The 16,549-nt window shown below is 57.7% G+C and overlaps 5 protein-coding genes across 5 annotated transcripts; 4 read left to right on the plus strand and 1 right to left on the minus strand.

Annotated features, from left to right (window-relative positions):
• Positions 1–883: 883 nt before the first annotated feature.
• On the plus strand, positions 884–2,128 carry GLRG_03492 (uncharacterized protein; the record flags this gene model as incomplete). The annotated part of the gene is made up of 1 exon (XM_008094177.1): positions 884–2,128. One exon carries the CDS (start codon positions 884–886, stop codon positions 2,126–2,128), a length of 1,245 nt encoding a protein of 414 aa, XP_008092368.1.
• A 435-nt stretch (positions 2,129–2,563) lies between these two features.
• Positions 2,564–3,403, plus strand: GLRG_03493 (methyltransferase domain-containing protein; the record flags this gene model as incomplete). Its single annotated transcript, XM_008094178.1, has 1 exon — positions 2,564–3,403. One exon carries the CDS (start codon positions 2,564–2,566, stop codon positions 3,401–3,403), a length of 840 nt encoding a protein of 279 aa, XP_008092369.1.
• A 41-nt stretch (positions 3,404–3,444) lies between these two features.
• Positions 3,445–4,425, minus strand: GLRG_03494 (haloacid dehalogenase-like hydrolase; the record flags this gene model as incomplete). Its single annotated transcript, XM_008094179.1, has 2 exons — positions 3,445–4,251; positions 4,372–4,425. The coding sequence occupies 2 exons, from the start codon at positions 4,423–4,425 to the stop codon at positions 3,445–3,447; spliced, it is 861 nt and encodes a 286-aa protein (XP_008092370.1).
• A 627-nt stretch (positions 4,426–5,052) lies between these two features.
• On the plus strand, positions 5,053–6,122 carry GLRG_03495 (ribosomal L18p/L5e family protein; the record flags this gene model as incomplete). Its single annotated transcript, XM_008094180.1, has 2 exons — positions 5,053–5,063; positions 5,261–6,122. 2 exons carry the CDS (start codon positions 5,053–5,055, stop codon positions 6,120–6,122), a joined length of 873 nt encoding a protein of 290 aa, XP_008092371.1.
• Positions 6,123–10,058: 3,936 nt separating this feature from the next.
• On the plus strand, positions 10,059–13,622 carry GLRG_03496 (cell wall biogenesis protein Mhp1; the record flags this gene model as incomplete). The annotated part of the gene is made up of 2 exons (XM_008094181.1): positions 10,059–12,190; positions 12,245–13,622. 2 exons carry the CDS (start codon positions 10,059–10,061, stop codon positions 13,620–13,622), a joined length of 3,510 nt encoding a protein of 1,169 aa, XP_008092372.1.
• Positions 13,623–16,549: the final 2,927 nt, after the last annotated feature.

Raw genomic sequence — 16,549 nt, forward strand, 5'->3', positions numbered from 1 at the left:
GAGGGGCTTACATTACCTGCCCAGCTTGCTGAATCGTACGAGCTCGTCGCCAGCGGTAGTCTTGAGCAGCATATCGCCATACCCGGCGTGGGAGTGTTCACCGTGGCATTCTGCTCATGTCGATCGGCCATGGGCCAAAGGCAAAGGCACATCCAGAGTCGGGGCGCCTCTTGGTCTCTTTCTCGCCATATTCTGCGTTATCCTTCAAACCCCGAGGGCGAGAGGGGGGCGGCGGCCCCGAAGGTGTTTCGATGTCGGGGCAGAATGCCGTTTTGGGTGGCTGCGCCTGCCAACGATCCCAGGCAGACTCGGCTGTGTGCGGGTTACAGCCGGTTTCTCTCCTGCAAGAGCATGCATGCATGAGGGGGGGGGCTGTTGGATCCGGAGCTGTTGGTGCCATCGTTCTAGAAAGACCAGACATCATACTGCAAACACCTTTCGGCGGCGGCCACGGGCTGGATTATAGACGCACTGTCAAAGATGAAGAAGCTCGTATTATGGATCCGAATGGGTAGGTTTTGGAAGAGGATTTTGCAGAACCAGTGTGAGTAGATGCAATCACAGCATGCGTGCGGTGCGGTTGGTTGGTTGGTCCAGTTGGCCCATGTTCAGACCAACACCGATTTGCTTGGCCGTATACGTGAAGTGTGCCCCCCCGGTCTCCTTTGCACCTGGCCAAGTGGCTGTATGAGTGTCACAGCCTTATTCGCGATGGAGGGTGGTCTGCCACTCCGGTCCGAAACTATATGCCTCGTCGAGGCCTCCGTGATGCCTCGTTCCGCAGTATATGTAGGGAATGCGCAGACCGCGATACGACGGTCCCGAGGCACATCATTCTCATTTACACCAGAACATTCATCAGATCCGTTCCTCAACGTCGAACATGGTTGTCTTGATCCAGCCCAAGTGGCCCCAAACCCTCGCCGACCTCCAGGCCTGCCTCTCGGCCCCCCTCGGCTCCTGCACGAGCTGTCAGGGCCGCTCGAAGACAAAGCCCACCTGCAAGAACCCCATCAGCAAGAACTCCCGCGAGAGGATCTCGTCGGTGGTTCTCGACATCCTCGACAGCGGGAGCCTGTCCTCTGCCGCGCGGCACCTTGAGCGCCTCGCCTCCCTGGTGCTGTGCAGGAGATGGCACCAGAAGCAGGCCGCAGACAAGACAGCCGAGTGGGAACGGCGCATACGGGAGTTCCTTGAGCTAAAGGGGGACGGGGAGCAAGAAGGCGGAAAGGGGGAAGCGAAAGCGGAGTCCGAGGGACGGAGATCGAGGACGGCCACAGTCTCAGTGAAGGCAACAGGGAGCTATGTTGCCAAGCCGTCGAATACCGGCCGACTGTCAGTTGCTGATGGTGTCGATTTGAAGCCCGTAATGGAAAAGCGGCTTCTCAGTTTGGTGGTAAAGCACGAGACCGTCAAGGAGGAAGACGACGAATACAAGCCCAGACTCGAAAGCATCCCCTTCAACCCCCTGCCTAGCAAAACAGCCATCTACCCAAGCCCTGTCAAAAAGCCGACCGTCCATACCTTCACTCCATACTACCAACGGCCCTTATCCACTAGAGAAATAAACATCGCCATTATCGAGAAGCTCCTCGCCCCCGAGGAGAAGGCGGTCGGCACGGGCTACATCTATGGTTACAAGCTCCCCAAAGCCCATACAACAGCCTTGGGGACCGATACTGACCGGATGATCAAGATCGGATACACCAAAAACTGCAAACGGCGCATGCAGGAGTGGCAGTCCAAGTGCCACTACATCCCCGACGTCGTCTTCGCCCCCCCGGCTCTGCACTATATCAAGCTGGAGAAGGTCGTCCACCTGCACCTTGCCAACGAGCGGCGGTGGGACATGAAGTGTGCCGGCTGCCGCGCTGAAAACGGGAAGACCACGAACCACAAGGAGTTCTTCGAGGTCGACGCCGAGAAGGCGCGGGCAGTGGTGGGGATGTGGGCGGCGTGGGCGGACCTCAGGCCGTTCGACCAGGAGGGGCGGCTCACGGCGTACTGGGCGGCGAGGCTGGATGCGCTGGACCTCGACGACGACGGGTGTTGGGATAAGTTCGTCCTGGCCAAGGGCAAGACGAAGAAGGCTGGGTCGAAACTGGTGGCCGATGGCGGGGTCGCTTGAGGATGGCGCCGGCCAAGATGGGTCGGTTGCGGGAGGGTGGTTCGGGAGTTGAGGTGCTAATGGGTTTCACGATACCATGCTGTTTTGCCACTTTCTTTTGGGTAACATACTGCGCGATAGATACTGTACGTACGATTATGACGATGATTCAAATCCATCTTATCCCAACCTATCATCGTGAGCCGAGAGGCACCAAAGGGACGGAACAGTCGGCATTTGTTTATCGAATGAAAATAAATGCGCATGTGATAGCGGCAGATCGTCGGATTGCGTGCTGCTGGGTAAAGTCAGAGTGAGATCAGACCTTTTTTGAATGTATAGTCCAATAGTTGGCCGCCAACGTTACGCCGAAATCTCGACGACCTTATAAAAACGCAAGACGTATTGCACCCAGCGTAAGTCCTTTTGCGCGTCACCACCAAGCAACCACACAATATGGACTTCGACCATGAGACGCAAGCCGCGTCCTCCCAGCGCATGTACACCACGCGGGCCGACCGCTACGAGGACTCGTTCCACCCAGGCTACTCTGAGCGCTTCATGGCCGTCGCCGACATCCGGCCCGGCGAGCGCGTCCTCGTCCTGGCCTGCGGCACCGGGCTGGAGGTCTTCATCGCCGCCGAGCGGGCGGGCGACGGGGGCGAGATCGTCGGCGTCGACGTCACCGAGGCGATGCTCGCCAAGGCGAGGGAGAAGTTAGGGCGCCGCGGGCCCGGCGCGGGCGTGCGCCTGCTCAACCACGACGTGACGAGCCTGGAGACGCTGCAGGAGCTGGACGGGCAGACCTTTGACACGATCCTCTGCTGCAGCGCGTTCGTCCTCTTTGACCACCCGGACGCCGTCGTCACGTCGTGGCGCGGGTACCTGAAGCCGGGTGGCAGATTGGTTGTCGACGTCACCCACGAGGATAACCTCAAGATTGGGCTTCTGCTGGAGCGCGCGGTGAGGCGGCTGGGCACGCGGTTCCCGAGCAACCGGTCCTGGATCGTGGACAGGAACTCGTTCTCGAGGGTCCTGGAGGGAGCGAGCTACGCCGTGGAGAGGATTGAGCTGGTGGACAAGCTGTCCGGCCAAGGCGACACGACGTACGGCATGGACCAGGTCGACGAGCAGTTTGACTGGATCACGGGGACCTCGCTGACCATCAATCTCGCGACGGATGAGCTGAAGCAGAAGACGAGGGCACTGTTCCGCGGGGAGTGGGAGAGGGACGCGGTCGATGGCAAGATTGTGAATGTGGACGCCGTGTATATCTATGTAGCTCGAAGGTTGTAGATAGCCCTTGTGTGGCAGGAAAACACCGTCCGCGTAATCGTCTAAAGCTTCGCCTTGCCGCTGCCCTTCAAGTTGGGCTTCGCCGGGATCTTGGGATGGTCGCCCTCCAACTGCAGCCCCGTGATCTTTTCCAGCTCCTCGACAGCCTCATACGCCCTCCCCAGGTGGACCTTGATCGTCCCGAAGCCCTGCCTCCTCGCCTCCTTGAGGTTCTCGCCAATGTCGTCGAGGAACACAATGTCGCTCGCCTTGATTCCATCGGCCCACCCCAGCGCCTGGCCCCTTTCGGAACTTGCGTGTTTGGCGGCGTACTCATTGAGCATCCGAAGGGCGAGCTCGTACATCCTCGGGTCCGGTTTCCGCAGCCCGACGTGTGCCGACGATATGAAGACGTCGAACAGGCTGCGCACGGGGTCGTCCATGAAATCCTTCTTCCACAGCCTGTGGCCCTCGGGGAAGATGACGGTGTTGCTCAGCGCCGCGAGGATGTACCGGCCGCTCTCCTTGAGCTTCTTGAGCGCGGGGAACATCCACGGGTCCGGGGGGATCGAGTTTGTCATCATGGTGTTGAAGAGGTACTCCCCGTCGATGGCGGGGAGGGGCGGGACCTGCTCGGGGAGGGCAGGGTTCTTGGCCCTCTGGGCGGCGTAGAAGGCCTCCCACCGCCCCTGGTCGTGGAGGTCCGCATTGAAGCCCGCGAAGAAGGCCTTGTCCATGGGGATTGAGCCCGTCTCAAGGCGGTGCCAGAACCCCGTGGGGCTGGTCTTGGAGAGGGAGTAGTTGACCCATCCTGGAGGGATGCCGAGGCTGAGCTCGTAGTCTAGGATGGATTGGAAGGGCGAGACGACCTTGGAAAGTCAGAACAGGGCTGACATTTCGTCTTGGTATAGGTTTTGTTGCCTGTGACCGGGATCACGAAGTAACCATGAGAAGGGCAGAAGAAACAAGTTCTAGAGGGAACCACTTACACACACTCCGCCAATATCGAATAATAGCACCTTGGGTTGCTTCGAGTGGACCATGTCGTCTACAGCCTGCAGAACATAATCAACAAAGAAATTATCTGATTCTTCCAATGACTGCATTTGGTTTGAGAGATCTACATCGCGTACTTGTATGAAATCACACGACTCAAGCGCGTCACCGTCGCGAGCGGAGAAGCTGCGGTGGTCGGGGAGCCGAAACCTGGGGAAGGAACGGCCGTCCCCACCTTTGCGAATTAGACCGTGGACCTCGGCCCAAATCCGGCGGAACCGGGCTTAGCACGCTTGATGAGTCAGCTCAAGTTCGTCCTCGGCCCAACTACAGGAATCCACGTGACTCGTCACCGACCTGCTTGGAGTGACAGTTCCCGCAGGGAAGACAGGCGGGTCCCCACTTTCTAGGGCTCTGTGTTAACCCACAGGAATATTATCGCGATCTCGTAGTTAGATGTTTGATTTTTTCTCTTCGACAACCCCTTCGACAACCACCGACAAATTTGCTGAGCCAACCGCCCGCCAGCCAATACCATCAAGATGGTAAGTTGAATGATCACCGTCAACTGTCGCAACAGCCTCAATGGCCGAACGCGACGATTGCGAATTCCCCCCCAAAAACGACCACCTCCACTGCCAGCAATGGCAATTGGCCCCCAGTAGCAGGCAGAAATGTCTCGGGCGTAGGAGTCAATGCAAGATGCTTCGGACACATGGGCCAAATCTGAAGCGCAAATTGCTGACTCGGGATTTCCATTTGTGACAGGCGTTCCACAAGTTGGTGAAGAACAGCGCGTACTACAGGTTAGTCTCTCCCACGCACTCTGTCCCGATGGCCTCGAGTTACTCGACCGGACAGTGTTTGCTAACTGCATCGCAGCCGCTTCCAGACCAAGTACAAGCGCAGACGTCAGGGCAAGACCGACTACTATGCCCGCAAGCGCCTGATCACCCAGGCCAAGAACAAGTACGGTGCCCCCAAGTACCGTCTTGTGGTCCGCTTCACCAACCGGGACATCATCATGCAAATTGTCACCTCCGAGATCACCGGTGATAAGGTCTTCTGCGCTGCCTACTCCCACGAGCTGCCCGCCTACGGCATCACCCACGGCCTCACCAACTGGGCTGCCGCCTACGCCACCGGTCTCCTGATCGCCCGCCGCACCCTCTCCAAGCTCGGCCTCGACAAGACCTTCACTGGTGTCGAGGAGGCCGACGGTGAGTACACCCTCACCGAGGCTGCCGAGACCGACGATGGCGAGCGCCGCCCCTTCAAGGCCAACCTCGATGTCGGTCTGCACCGCACCTCCACCGGTGCCCGTGTCTTCGGTGCCATGAAGGGTGCCTCCGACGGTGGCATCCTCGTCCCCCACTCCGAGAAGCGTTTCCCCGGTTACGACATGGAGAGCAAGGAGCTCGACGCCGAGACCCTGAAGAACTACATCTTCGGCCAGCACGTCGCTGAGTACATGGAGACCCTCGCCGACGACGACGAGGAGCGCTACAAGTCCCAGTTCCAGCAGTACATCGACGACGACGTCGAGGCCGACGGCCTCGAGGAGCTCTACTCCGAGGCCCACGCCGCCATCCGCGAGGACCCCTGGAAGAAGCCCGAGCGTGCCAACACCAAGACCAAGGAGGAGTGGAAGGCCGAGTCCAAGAAGTACAAGACCCAGCGCCTCACCAAGGAGCAGAAGGAGCAGCGCGTCAAGGAGCGCATTGCCGAGCTCCGCGCCGAGTAAACTTTGTTTCCTGTATGTGGAGAAGCGGGTTTATAATGCCTGACGCGGAAGGGACGGCACGGCGGTTTCTGGCACAGTATGACTTGGGACAGGCATTTGACGTTTTGGCACCGACTTTTTCGCAGTCGGGGGAGTTATCAGGCAAAAAAGCAAAAGATCCGGTAAATGGGATTTTATGATGGTCACGGGAAAGGAACCTCTTTTAAACAATTCAATAAGATATCCCAAATGCCAGACGTCAAAAGTTGTTGAACACACAAACCCGCACACAAAACATGATGTATAATTTGTTACTGCCGACAAGCGAAGCCACAGTGTGCCAGGTTCGGGTTTCGGTGGTGGCTGGCGCCATCAGTCGTACGTTTTGCCGTTACAGTGCGCCTTGTCACTTGTGCCTCCCCGTCGGGAACTGGCGGCTGGAGGGAAGGAAAAAAAAGATAGATTGCGTGCTTGTCTTGACTGCCCTGGGCGTGGGGCGTGTACTTGGTGCACCTAACCCGCAGGAACCTGTGATGGTTGAGGCGCAAAAAAAAAAAAAGAAAAAGCGAGGGCACGAGACCCACGCGTGGGGGGAGCAAACAATCGCACCAAGACTCTCTCACTACCGCCGCTAGTGTAGACGAGTGTGGCAAGCGACGAGACCAAAGAGATGGGGCCCGTCTGGGTCGCGGAGGGGGGGACAGGTAGCCCCAACGGAGCTGATGATGATGTCGAAATGGGCAGTTCCGAGTGGGGGGGAGGTGAGGGGAGGGTTTTCTTTTCTTTTCCTTTCCTTTTTCTTCCCATTTTTTGTTATTATTCTTTGTGGACAAGCGCGGCAGTTCTTGCTTTGTACCATTTCCCCCTGCCCGGTACCGCTGCCACTGCATGCACGACAGAGAGGTCCGGCATCACGTCCAAACAATCTTGGATGGCGACGTGGGCAAAACAGAGAGGGAGGACGGACGCCGACTTCCTGCCTCAGTTCGGAGGTGGAATCTACTTAGGGGAGGGCGGTCTCGGACATTGCACCAGGTCCTGAACGAAAGCACATCATCTCGCTCAGTAGGTAAAGGAGAGGGGATGGCACGCTGGGGGCATTGCTGCAAGGCGAGCACAGAGGGGGGGAACACCCCCAGAAAAACCGAGAGCTCCGCTCCACCGTTCTCTTCGGACTGACTTCGCAGCGATGTGTGTCTGTCACCGCTGGATATCGAGCAGGGGAGACCCCCCCCCAAAGACAGCTCCGCCTTCTATGGAATGAGGGCCTCGTGATTTCACGACACTCAGGGGACCAGGCCACCCCCTCAAGGCGATACCGGGCGTTGTGTATGTATAAGTCTGGCTTTTATGTTTCCGGGACAATTTCCCTAGGTAAGTAGTTAATGCAATCGTTGAGAGCATTTTGGACCCTTGAATCGGACATCGGCAAGTTCCCACGACGGCGGTACCTAGGTAAGCGTGAACTCTGTGGGCGACTTTGCTGCTGTAGAAAGCGGGATTAATAAGAGCAGCGCGGCGCGCTACCTGAGACCTCGCAGTAGCGTGCGGACCTAGTGGAATATGCTGCAGAATGCATGTAGAACCGGAACTGGCGCGGGCGAGTCTCTCTACTTTCGAGGAGAGTCGACAGTCGAGGGGCAACAGGACATGAGCGAGCGGACATGGACACATGAGAGCGAGCAGACGGTCTCTCTATCATCTCGTGCCTGGCCGGTCACGCTTCTTGTGCTTTCCTGACGTTGATGACTGCCGTAGAGATACACGGTAGTGCCAACCAACCGGAGAAGAGTCGAAGCAATCAATCATCCTGGATACTGGCCGGCCACCTGCTGACGGTAAGGCGGCAGGACGGTGGGGCAGCGGAAGTCCCCTACTTGTACATGGGTACATTCAGTCATTGTATCCGTACACTACGCAGTATTACCTCAATGCGCTTTGGGTCTCTGCACCGGGCGAGTGTCAGATTCTGCTGCGTGCCGCGTTCGTGCGGTGAGGCGGTACGGACATGCGCACCGCGTTGACGGGGAGACTTGTTCGGGCAAGCCTTCACAATTCTTCTCATCTCAGCGCACCGCGACTCGTCCCAAGGCGCGGGCCGATATCATAGTTTAGAAGCCGTCGCCTCCGAGAAGCTTGTTTACTGCTCGCTCAGTGGTTGACGTGGTAGCTTGGAGCAAGCGGGACTCGGAGGAGGACGAGACGGGGTCGATGGAAAGGAAAGACGCCCGATGTTACCGAAGCCGATGCAGCTGCCACTACCTACTCCTATTGTTGCATGTAATAAGGCCGCGGGCGGGCTAACACGGTGGCGTGAGTTGCCCGCCCGTCTGATGGCATTCGACACGGGGCCCTTCAATCGGCCCAGGATATCTGAACTACCTATCCGTAGGTACCCACGTACTTAGCCAGGTAGGTACGTAAAAGCGTCAGTAAGGCGATTATTACCGGGGTCCTGTGTGTAATTGAGCGACAGCGTGGAAGGAAGATGCAGACAAACTGTGGAATGTGCATTGGTAGAGATATTGAACGGCCGGGGAGGAATGACAGAAAGCATGGCCACGGCATGGCATGGCATGGCATGGCATGGCAAGGCATGATGTATATCAGCAACTCCTCGTCTATCGACACTCACCACAGCCTAAGCCTGCTCCTCCAGTCAGTCAGTCTCCAAATCGGGCCATGGCGTCGCTCATCTCCTACCAATGACGAGATGCCTCCCCTCTAAAAAGGTTAATGAGCCCCGCTAGAGCTGCCACGTCCGGTCTTTCCTTACATAGTACTTGCGGCAAGGTACGGACGCCGCTGTCTGTCGCCCGCGCCCTCCTCAGTTCCCTGCTTGGGCCTATCACTTGGGCTACGAAATACCAGCTCTTCCCCCCCCCCCCCCCCCCTTTCGCCCGTCCGGATCGAACCCTGAGCTGAGAGAGACAGAAAGACATACAGACAGAGGTATCCCAATCCTCGTATCTACTTGATCTGTACCACCCACCCACCCCGTTCACCACCACCACCACCACCACCACCACCAGCAGCAGCTTCTCCTCCTCCTCCTCCTCCTCACCTTCCTCCTCCTCCTAATCCTCTTCCTTCCAAGCCTACCTAGGTACCTCATCTCACCCAACGGCCCGGATAAGCTGTCGACTGCTTGTCAGCGGTCCAGTCAATGTTCCGAACGGAACCAGAGGTGGTGTCCCAAGACAAAGAGAGACACAGAGAGAGACTGGGGCGACGGCATACTAAGCAATAGTACCCTCCACCTCCCGCCGTCCTCCTTAGAAATCAAGCCAAAAGTCGCCCTTCAGCCAGGTCTGGGCGTGCAACAGTTCCATTCCCTTCCTTTGCGCCAGGAAGCTCAGCAATCACCACTACCACTCCTCTTCGTCATCCTCCTCCTTCTCCTCTGCCAAGCTCTTCTTCGTTTGTCGATTCCCCGTACATCTCTACTACCTCGCACCTCTCACTCGGCCGGGCGACTTTCCGAATCCTTGGCCAATCGCGGCCCATAGCGTTTGGTATTCCGTCATTCTACGGACACTCTTCGCCAGTATCGCTGCGATACCCATTATGGAGCAAGTTCATGGAGTAGATGTTAGCTGGATGACCCACGGCGGCTCTCCCAAAGGTACGCAAAACACGTCCCCATCTGACCTCATTTTCCAGGCCAGCTAGTCGGCTGCCCCGGTACACCACCACCCCAGTCGCCCGGCTGTCAGTCGCACTGCACCCGCACCCGCACCCCCAAGCCAAGCCGGCCCAGATAAGCAGCTGGCAAATCAACCTAGTTTACCTCTATGAGCGCTTGCCACCGGGAGCCCGCATCTTTGGGCCTCCTCCTTACCTGTGGATATATCCAAGAAACCACCGTTTCTCTCCCGCTTTCCCTCCTCCCTCTTCTTCGTCCATCCTGTTGTGTCTATCTCCAGTATTCACGCGCCCCCTCCCCACTAATACAAAATGCGCACAACAGACAGGCCACCGAAAGCGATTCCCACACGACGTTCCTCGACGTCCGCCCCGAGAGAGTTACCGCCGGCAGCCTCCCCGACCGCCGCCCAGCCCGCCGTGAATAGCAACGCAAATGGCAACGCCGATGCCGTAACAGAGAATGGAAAGGCAATCGTGGAAGAAGCAAGCCCCGTTCACATCCCGCGGCCGCTTTTGGGAAGGCGTCCCTCCAACGAGAAAACGGGCCCCAACGGCACTCCCCCGTCACGTCGCAACTCGTGGTTCACCAACATCTCGTCAAAGTTCTCTTCTTCGCCCAACAATGGCAACAACAACAATAATAACAACAACAATACTAATAACGCCCAAGCGATTCAGCAGCCCCAGGGCACGCCGCCAAAGGACTTGGATCCCGTTCCCCCCAAGGTGACTCCTGCCAAAAACGCCGTGCTTCCCCACGCCGTCAAAAATGATGGCGATCAGCCCTATATACCCGCGCCTCCCGGCCGTGGCCAGGCCGGCTTTCTTGGGGTCTTCCGCCGACTGTCCTCGTCCGGCGGGGTTCTGGGACAAGGCACAAGAGGAACTCATGGCCTGGTAGAGAGAAAGGTCTTGAACGTCGACCGCAACCGCGAGCGCTGTCCGATCACGGAACTACACCATGCGAAACTGCGAAGGGTCGCATTCAGCGTCGATGTCGAAATCGCGCCAATGCCAAAGTACGTCGACTCGGACGCGCTCACCAAGAAGCCACTCGACAAGCCAAAAACGAAAAAGATGACGGAAAAGGGAGAGGGCGAGGCGCTCAAGAACCCCAAGTGTCTCGAAGAACAGAAGGAGCGTGATGGTGTCATCCACGCGACCGGGGAGTCTGTGCCAAAGGAACCCGAAACCGAGGGAATGGGCCCCGACAACGCAAAGAAGGAGGGCGGCGCAAAGGATGCGAGCGTCTCCGTCGACAAGGACAAGGACAGTAAGAAGAAGGAGAAGAAGAAAAAGAGCGAAGAAGAGAGGAAAGCGAGGAAAGAGAAGAAGAGGAAACAAGCCGAGGCCAACGGTACGATTCCCATGGAAATCCACGTGGACGACAGCGACTCTTCCAGCGAAGGCATCCCGGCCGCAGCACCAAAGACAACGGCATCTCCCACCACTAACCCGGTGAGGATATACCGCCGGTGTTGCCAGCTGAGGGAAACGCCCATCCTGAAGAAGATTACCGAGCAACTGAGCAGCACGTCTAACTGCTCCTCCGATATCGGCATGGTCCAGAAACTGGATTTGACAGGCTACTGGATGCAGCTGCCCGACCTGGTGACCCTAGGCGATTATCTCGCTGTCGTTCCCGTCAAAGAGGTTATCCTGGAGAACTGCGGTCTCACAGATGAGGGGCTGAGGGTCATACTTGCCGGTCTTCTGGCCACCAAGAGGCCCGAGTCAAGACGACGCAAACACATGCAACCCGATGGCCTCGCCACGCAGGGCGGGTTTGTCGAACGCCTCGTTCTCAAAAACAACAAGATCGGGCCCGAGGGCTGGAGGCACATCTGCCTCTTCATCTACCTCTGCCGCACGCTCAAATTTCTCGACCTTTCTACGGTATCTTTCCCTCGCCCTTCCCAGCCGGCGCAGAATGGGCACGGCCATGGCTTGCTACGGCATTCTTCAAACGAGGCCCACCCCCAAAACGCCAACGCGGTGTTGTTCTCCAAGGCCATTGGGGAGCGGTTAGGAGGCTCAACATTGGAACTGCTTAACCTCGGCGAGACCAATCTGAGCTCCGACGACCTTGGCGTAATAATTGACGGCATCATCCAGTGCGGCGTCAAGCGACTGGGTCTTGCCCACAACAATATTGACGAGAAGGGCCTTCACCATGTTGCGAGGTATCTCTCACAAAGTGGATGCGAAGGCCTCGACCTGGGCGGCAATGACATTCGGGACCACATGGACATCATCGCCAGTGCAATTTCGGCAAAGGACTCTTTGTGGGCGCTCAGCCTGGCCGAGTGCAACCTGAAGCCCGGGTCTCTCTGCAAGATCTTGCCGGCGCTTGCGCAACTCGAAGATTTCCGCTTCGTTGACCTTTCTCACAACCGGGATCTGTGCAAGTCAGAACCCAGCGCCATCGGTCTGTTACGCAAGTTAGTAGCCCCAATTCATTAGATGGTAAGTGCTTCGAAGCTAACGGTCTCAAGGTATTTGCCCAAGATGGAAGGCTTGCGGCGTGTCCACCTGGCCGACGTTGCCATGACTTCGGAACAAGCGATTGCACTCGCCGAGATCCTTCCCGAAGCTAAGATGCTCGCACATATCAGCTTCCTCGAGAACCCCGAGCTGGTCAAGCTTGCAGACGCCAAGACGGAAGAAGCACAGGAAGAGGCTTGCGCCTTGTACGCATCTTTCCTGGCGGCCACGCGTGTGTCCAAGACCATTGTCTGCGTCGACATCGATGTCCCCAGCGACAACTCTGGTGAGGTCGTCAAAGCCTTGGCTAAGCAGGTGGTGGCGTACTGCTTGCGCAACATGGAACGCTTTCCAATCGGCGACATGAGCTCTGTCATTTCGACAGTCCTGGCAGAGTCCCAGGATTCATTACCAGGCGGACCCATCCCACCTTACCCCGATGTCCTCGCCCACCTTGTCGGCCACGACGTCCTCAGAGATGACTCGGACAACGAGTCCGCCCCCGATGACGACTACGTTATTGGCGGCACCGGCGTTGTCAAGGCTCTTACGTGCTGTCTCAAGAACAGAGGCGACGAATCCAGGAGGCAGTCTGGCGAGTTTATCAGAGACTTTGAGGACGGCGTCTCGGTGCCTATAGGCCCGAGGCCGAAGCTCCCTCCAGGGAAGGCCAAGGATATGTCGAAGCATCTGCTTGCCAGCGCGCGCAAGATTCGTCTGCGGTTGCAACCCGCGTTGTCCAAGGCTCGGGTCAACCCTGACGAGGATGAGCAAAACCTACGCAAGTTGATGTTCCTCGATGCAACGCTGGCCAATATCATCAAGCGCTTCGAGGACGAGTTCCCTGACACGCGTGTCTCTACCGACGAGGCATCCGAGACCACGCTTCCTAGTCAGAGCGACCAGCTTGGAACCTCATTGTCGTCAACCGAGGACCCGGACCAACAGAGTATTCCGTCCGACGCCGAAGACGAGACTGGCATCTCGGTCCGTCCGGGCTTGCAGCGCACCAACTCTGTCTTGTCCAACACATCAAAGGCACTTGCCGAGGAGGAGGGCAGAATACACAGGGCTGGCCACAAGATCCGTTCGGGTATCATCAAGCCGGAGTACTACGGACTGCTCAGCGGCGTGCTTGAGGTTGGCCTCGACCCGAAACACATGGCTATGCTCCACCAAATGATCGAAGAGGTCGACGACCCCGAACTGACCCGTAAGGTCGAGGAGAAGGGCATCATGCGCGTCTTCAACGAGGACCGGGATCAAGTTCGTGAAGGGTTGCGGGCTTTGGACCCTAGCCATTGGGACCGATTCGTCGAGAGTCAGGAAAAGGCCCGAGGCAACGTCAAGGCTGCCAAACCAGCTGACGAGAATGCCATCGATGACTGAGCGCGGTATTCCGCACAACCCGGGGTTTTCTCGTGATGCGGTCGCTGTGCCACCGCCTTTTGTACACATAATATGCTCAACCATTCATGTTGAATTCGGAATCATTGAACTAGCGAAGGGGGAAGCAAGCACAGGCGTTGTGAAAAAAAGGAAGTCCATCGTTTACAATTTCATTCTACCATGTGCTATGGGAAGTGGCTCGAAGTGAGGACTTCCAACCATTGGTATTATCTTGGGACAGAGGTGTACGATTTCATTGAAGGGGACCGCAGTGGAGATGTCGGGTGGGGAGGGATTGAGGAGACGGGGTACGGTCGCTACTGGCATTCCCTGTACCATTGTACAAACACCACACTGAAGAAATGATCCCATATCCTCGCCCTAAAGAGGGCGAGGAGGCCGCCGGTTTCGACGTGCCAAAGTGTTCTTCTGTTTAGTTCTGGTGACAGCAGTCTCGACTTCTTGGCCGGCCAAAGGGCGGAGACGAGCAGGGAACTGCCTCGGGAACTTGCAAGTGATGTTCGAGGTGAACCCAGTGAAGTCCGTGTTCGGCAAGCTCCTGTCTTGGGCCTCGACGGCAGAGGCGGAGCATGCCCACTGCATCATCCCGAGCTCTCGCTTGGACGACCATCTACCTACCCCTAGGAGGTCATGAGAGGTCGTGATGGAGAGCGATCACGTGGCTGTCACAATCCTGTTCTATCGATTTGTTTCGTCAAAGGCACGAGGAAGCGAGCTCATGCCGCCCCGCGAGCAAGGAGAGACGAAGGGGAAACAGACGGATACGTCTCCGCGTCTTCCCTCGAGGTGTCCGGATAGGCGGACAGCCCCCCCCGGGTGTGTAGCCTCATGGACAGGGCGAGTGCTCCGCAGGTAACCTAACCCCCCCCGGTTGACGATGATCTAGCGGAACGTCTCGAACCCGACTCCCTCCTACTTTTATCACGGTCCAGGCGGTGGTGAATGGGTGGGTGTGGGTGGATGAGGCGGCCGTCTGACGAGGCGAAGTTGCTGCAAGTTGAAGTTGACCAGAAGCGCAACTCGACGAGTGACGGGGGGTGGGGGGCGGCGGTTCCTGGTGTATACTTGGATTCTGACGCAGAGGCAGGTTCTGTTTGTCTTTGTTTTTAGTCCGCAGCCCCCCTTTCTTGCTCTGGAGTCGCCGCCCCGTCGCTGCCTACCTGGGGCGGTAGACTAAGTAAACCGATGCATGGTCGACGAGAGCGATGAGGTGTCTTTATGCTTGTCCTGTTTGATGTATGGCACGCAGTTTTCTCGGGACAGGATACTAGTATGCGAAGGGGAAGAACGTCTCCGGCTCGCATAGTCGCCATGGCCAGTCATGCCCCTTCCACCCCCCCCCCCCCCCCTCCTCTCTCTATCCTTCTCTCCCTCTCTTTCTCATGCGCCGCTTCTGCCATGGGGAGGCGGCGAGCCGCATTACTAGCCCTACTTTGCTCTCTTGCCTATAATCTCGCTCTCGACGGCCGAGCCCTCGCCTGCCGCCGACGTGACGCCGGTGCTGGTGGGGGTTGTTCCGCCGTTTGCGCAGCGGACGTAGACGACAGGCGCTGCTCATCTGTATAGGAAAGAGGTCGGTTCTCCTGGAAGGCCAGCGGGAAGGGGGTGTGCGTGTGGAAGGGCAACGGTACGGGGTGCGCAAGACGGGGACGGGTTGTAAGTAGCTGTCGCGAGTGATCTTATGGCAGCACGGTTGGGTGAAGGCGCATATGTGTGTATGTATGCATGGGTTGAACAAGAGGTATACTCTATCTTGTAAATCGCGAGCAATCCGCATACATCACCCGACATATTACCTCTCAGGAAACCCCCCCCCCCCCCCCCCCCCCCCCCCTCCCCCCTTTTCTGTAGCCTTTAACGGGGACTGTCGGCAGGCCCGCATAGCGAGGCACCGACGGGACCGGGCATCGGGTTCACCATGGTTTCTCAAAGCATGTATCAAAGGCGTTCCAGAGAGCGTGCCAAACCACACCAGCGCCGAAGCCGCCGTGGGTAGCAAACTCCGGGCGCGACACCCCCCCACCAGGCAAGCGTCCATTTCTATCTAGTCTGGGGGCGGGGGGGTCCCGTGTGCCGAGATGAGCTCGTGCGAGGGTAATCTCGGGTGCCGAAAGGAGGGCAAATTGATGAGCGATGAACGATATCACCCGCCCCCGCCCCCCCCGCCGACCCACGCCGGCGGCGGACGACGAGTGACCGTCGAGGGGGATGCTGCTGAAATGAGGGCAAATCTCGCCGGACTTATTGATGGACCGCTTGAGGCATCTTTGGGTTAGAGGAAACCGGGGGAAGGAGGGGATCTATGGATGTCTGCCGCCGCAATTGATGATCATATGATCTGGAGAGATTGCTCTTCATTATCGAGAGAGCAACATCCGAAAAATAGCATATCCCTTTGTCTTGGTATCTCCCCTTCTCTCGAATAGTGGCGGACGGCCTAGTGAGACGCAGAGCATCGATGTAACTACGGCCCCCGCCCCCATCTTGCTCTGTATGCAAATCGTGCAGGGAGAAGCACTGCGCAGCGACGTGGAAGACGGCGGAAACCCGGGCGGCACACCACGACGGTAGGGGAAGGGGGGCCTCGGGGGGGGGGGGGGGGGGGGGGAGGGGTGGACATCGGAGCCGGCGTAGGTAGAGTCGCAATACTTGCGGATTGCAAAATGATAAGTCAACAAGCTCTCTGCGCTAGTAGGTGGTGATTATCATTCTAAAAGCGAAGGTTAGGTACCAACAAGATCCGCCGCATAATGGTCGCTCCCTCCACCGCCTGTATGGTCGTCACAGACCCGGATAAACGCGCTGGGAAGCGCGGTGATTGACACAACAGACACAGTTGTCACGGACCAAAGCGTGGTTTCTAGCCAAATACTCTCCCGGCTAGCTATTAGATTGAATCAGCCCGA

Source organism: Colletotrichum graminicola (genome assembly GCF_000149035.1).
Source record: "Colletotrichum graminicola M1.001 genomic scaffold supercont1.10, whole genome shotgun sequence".
In the NCBI taxonomy this organism is placed as follows: domain Eukaryota; kingdom Fungi; phylum Ascomycota; class Sordariomycetes; order Glomerellales; family Glomerellaceae; genus Colletotrichum; species Colletotrichum graminicola.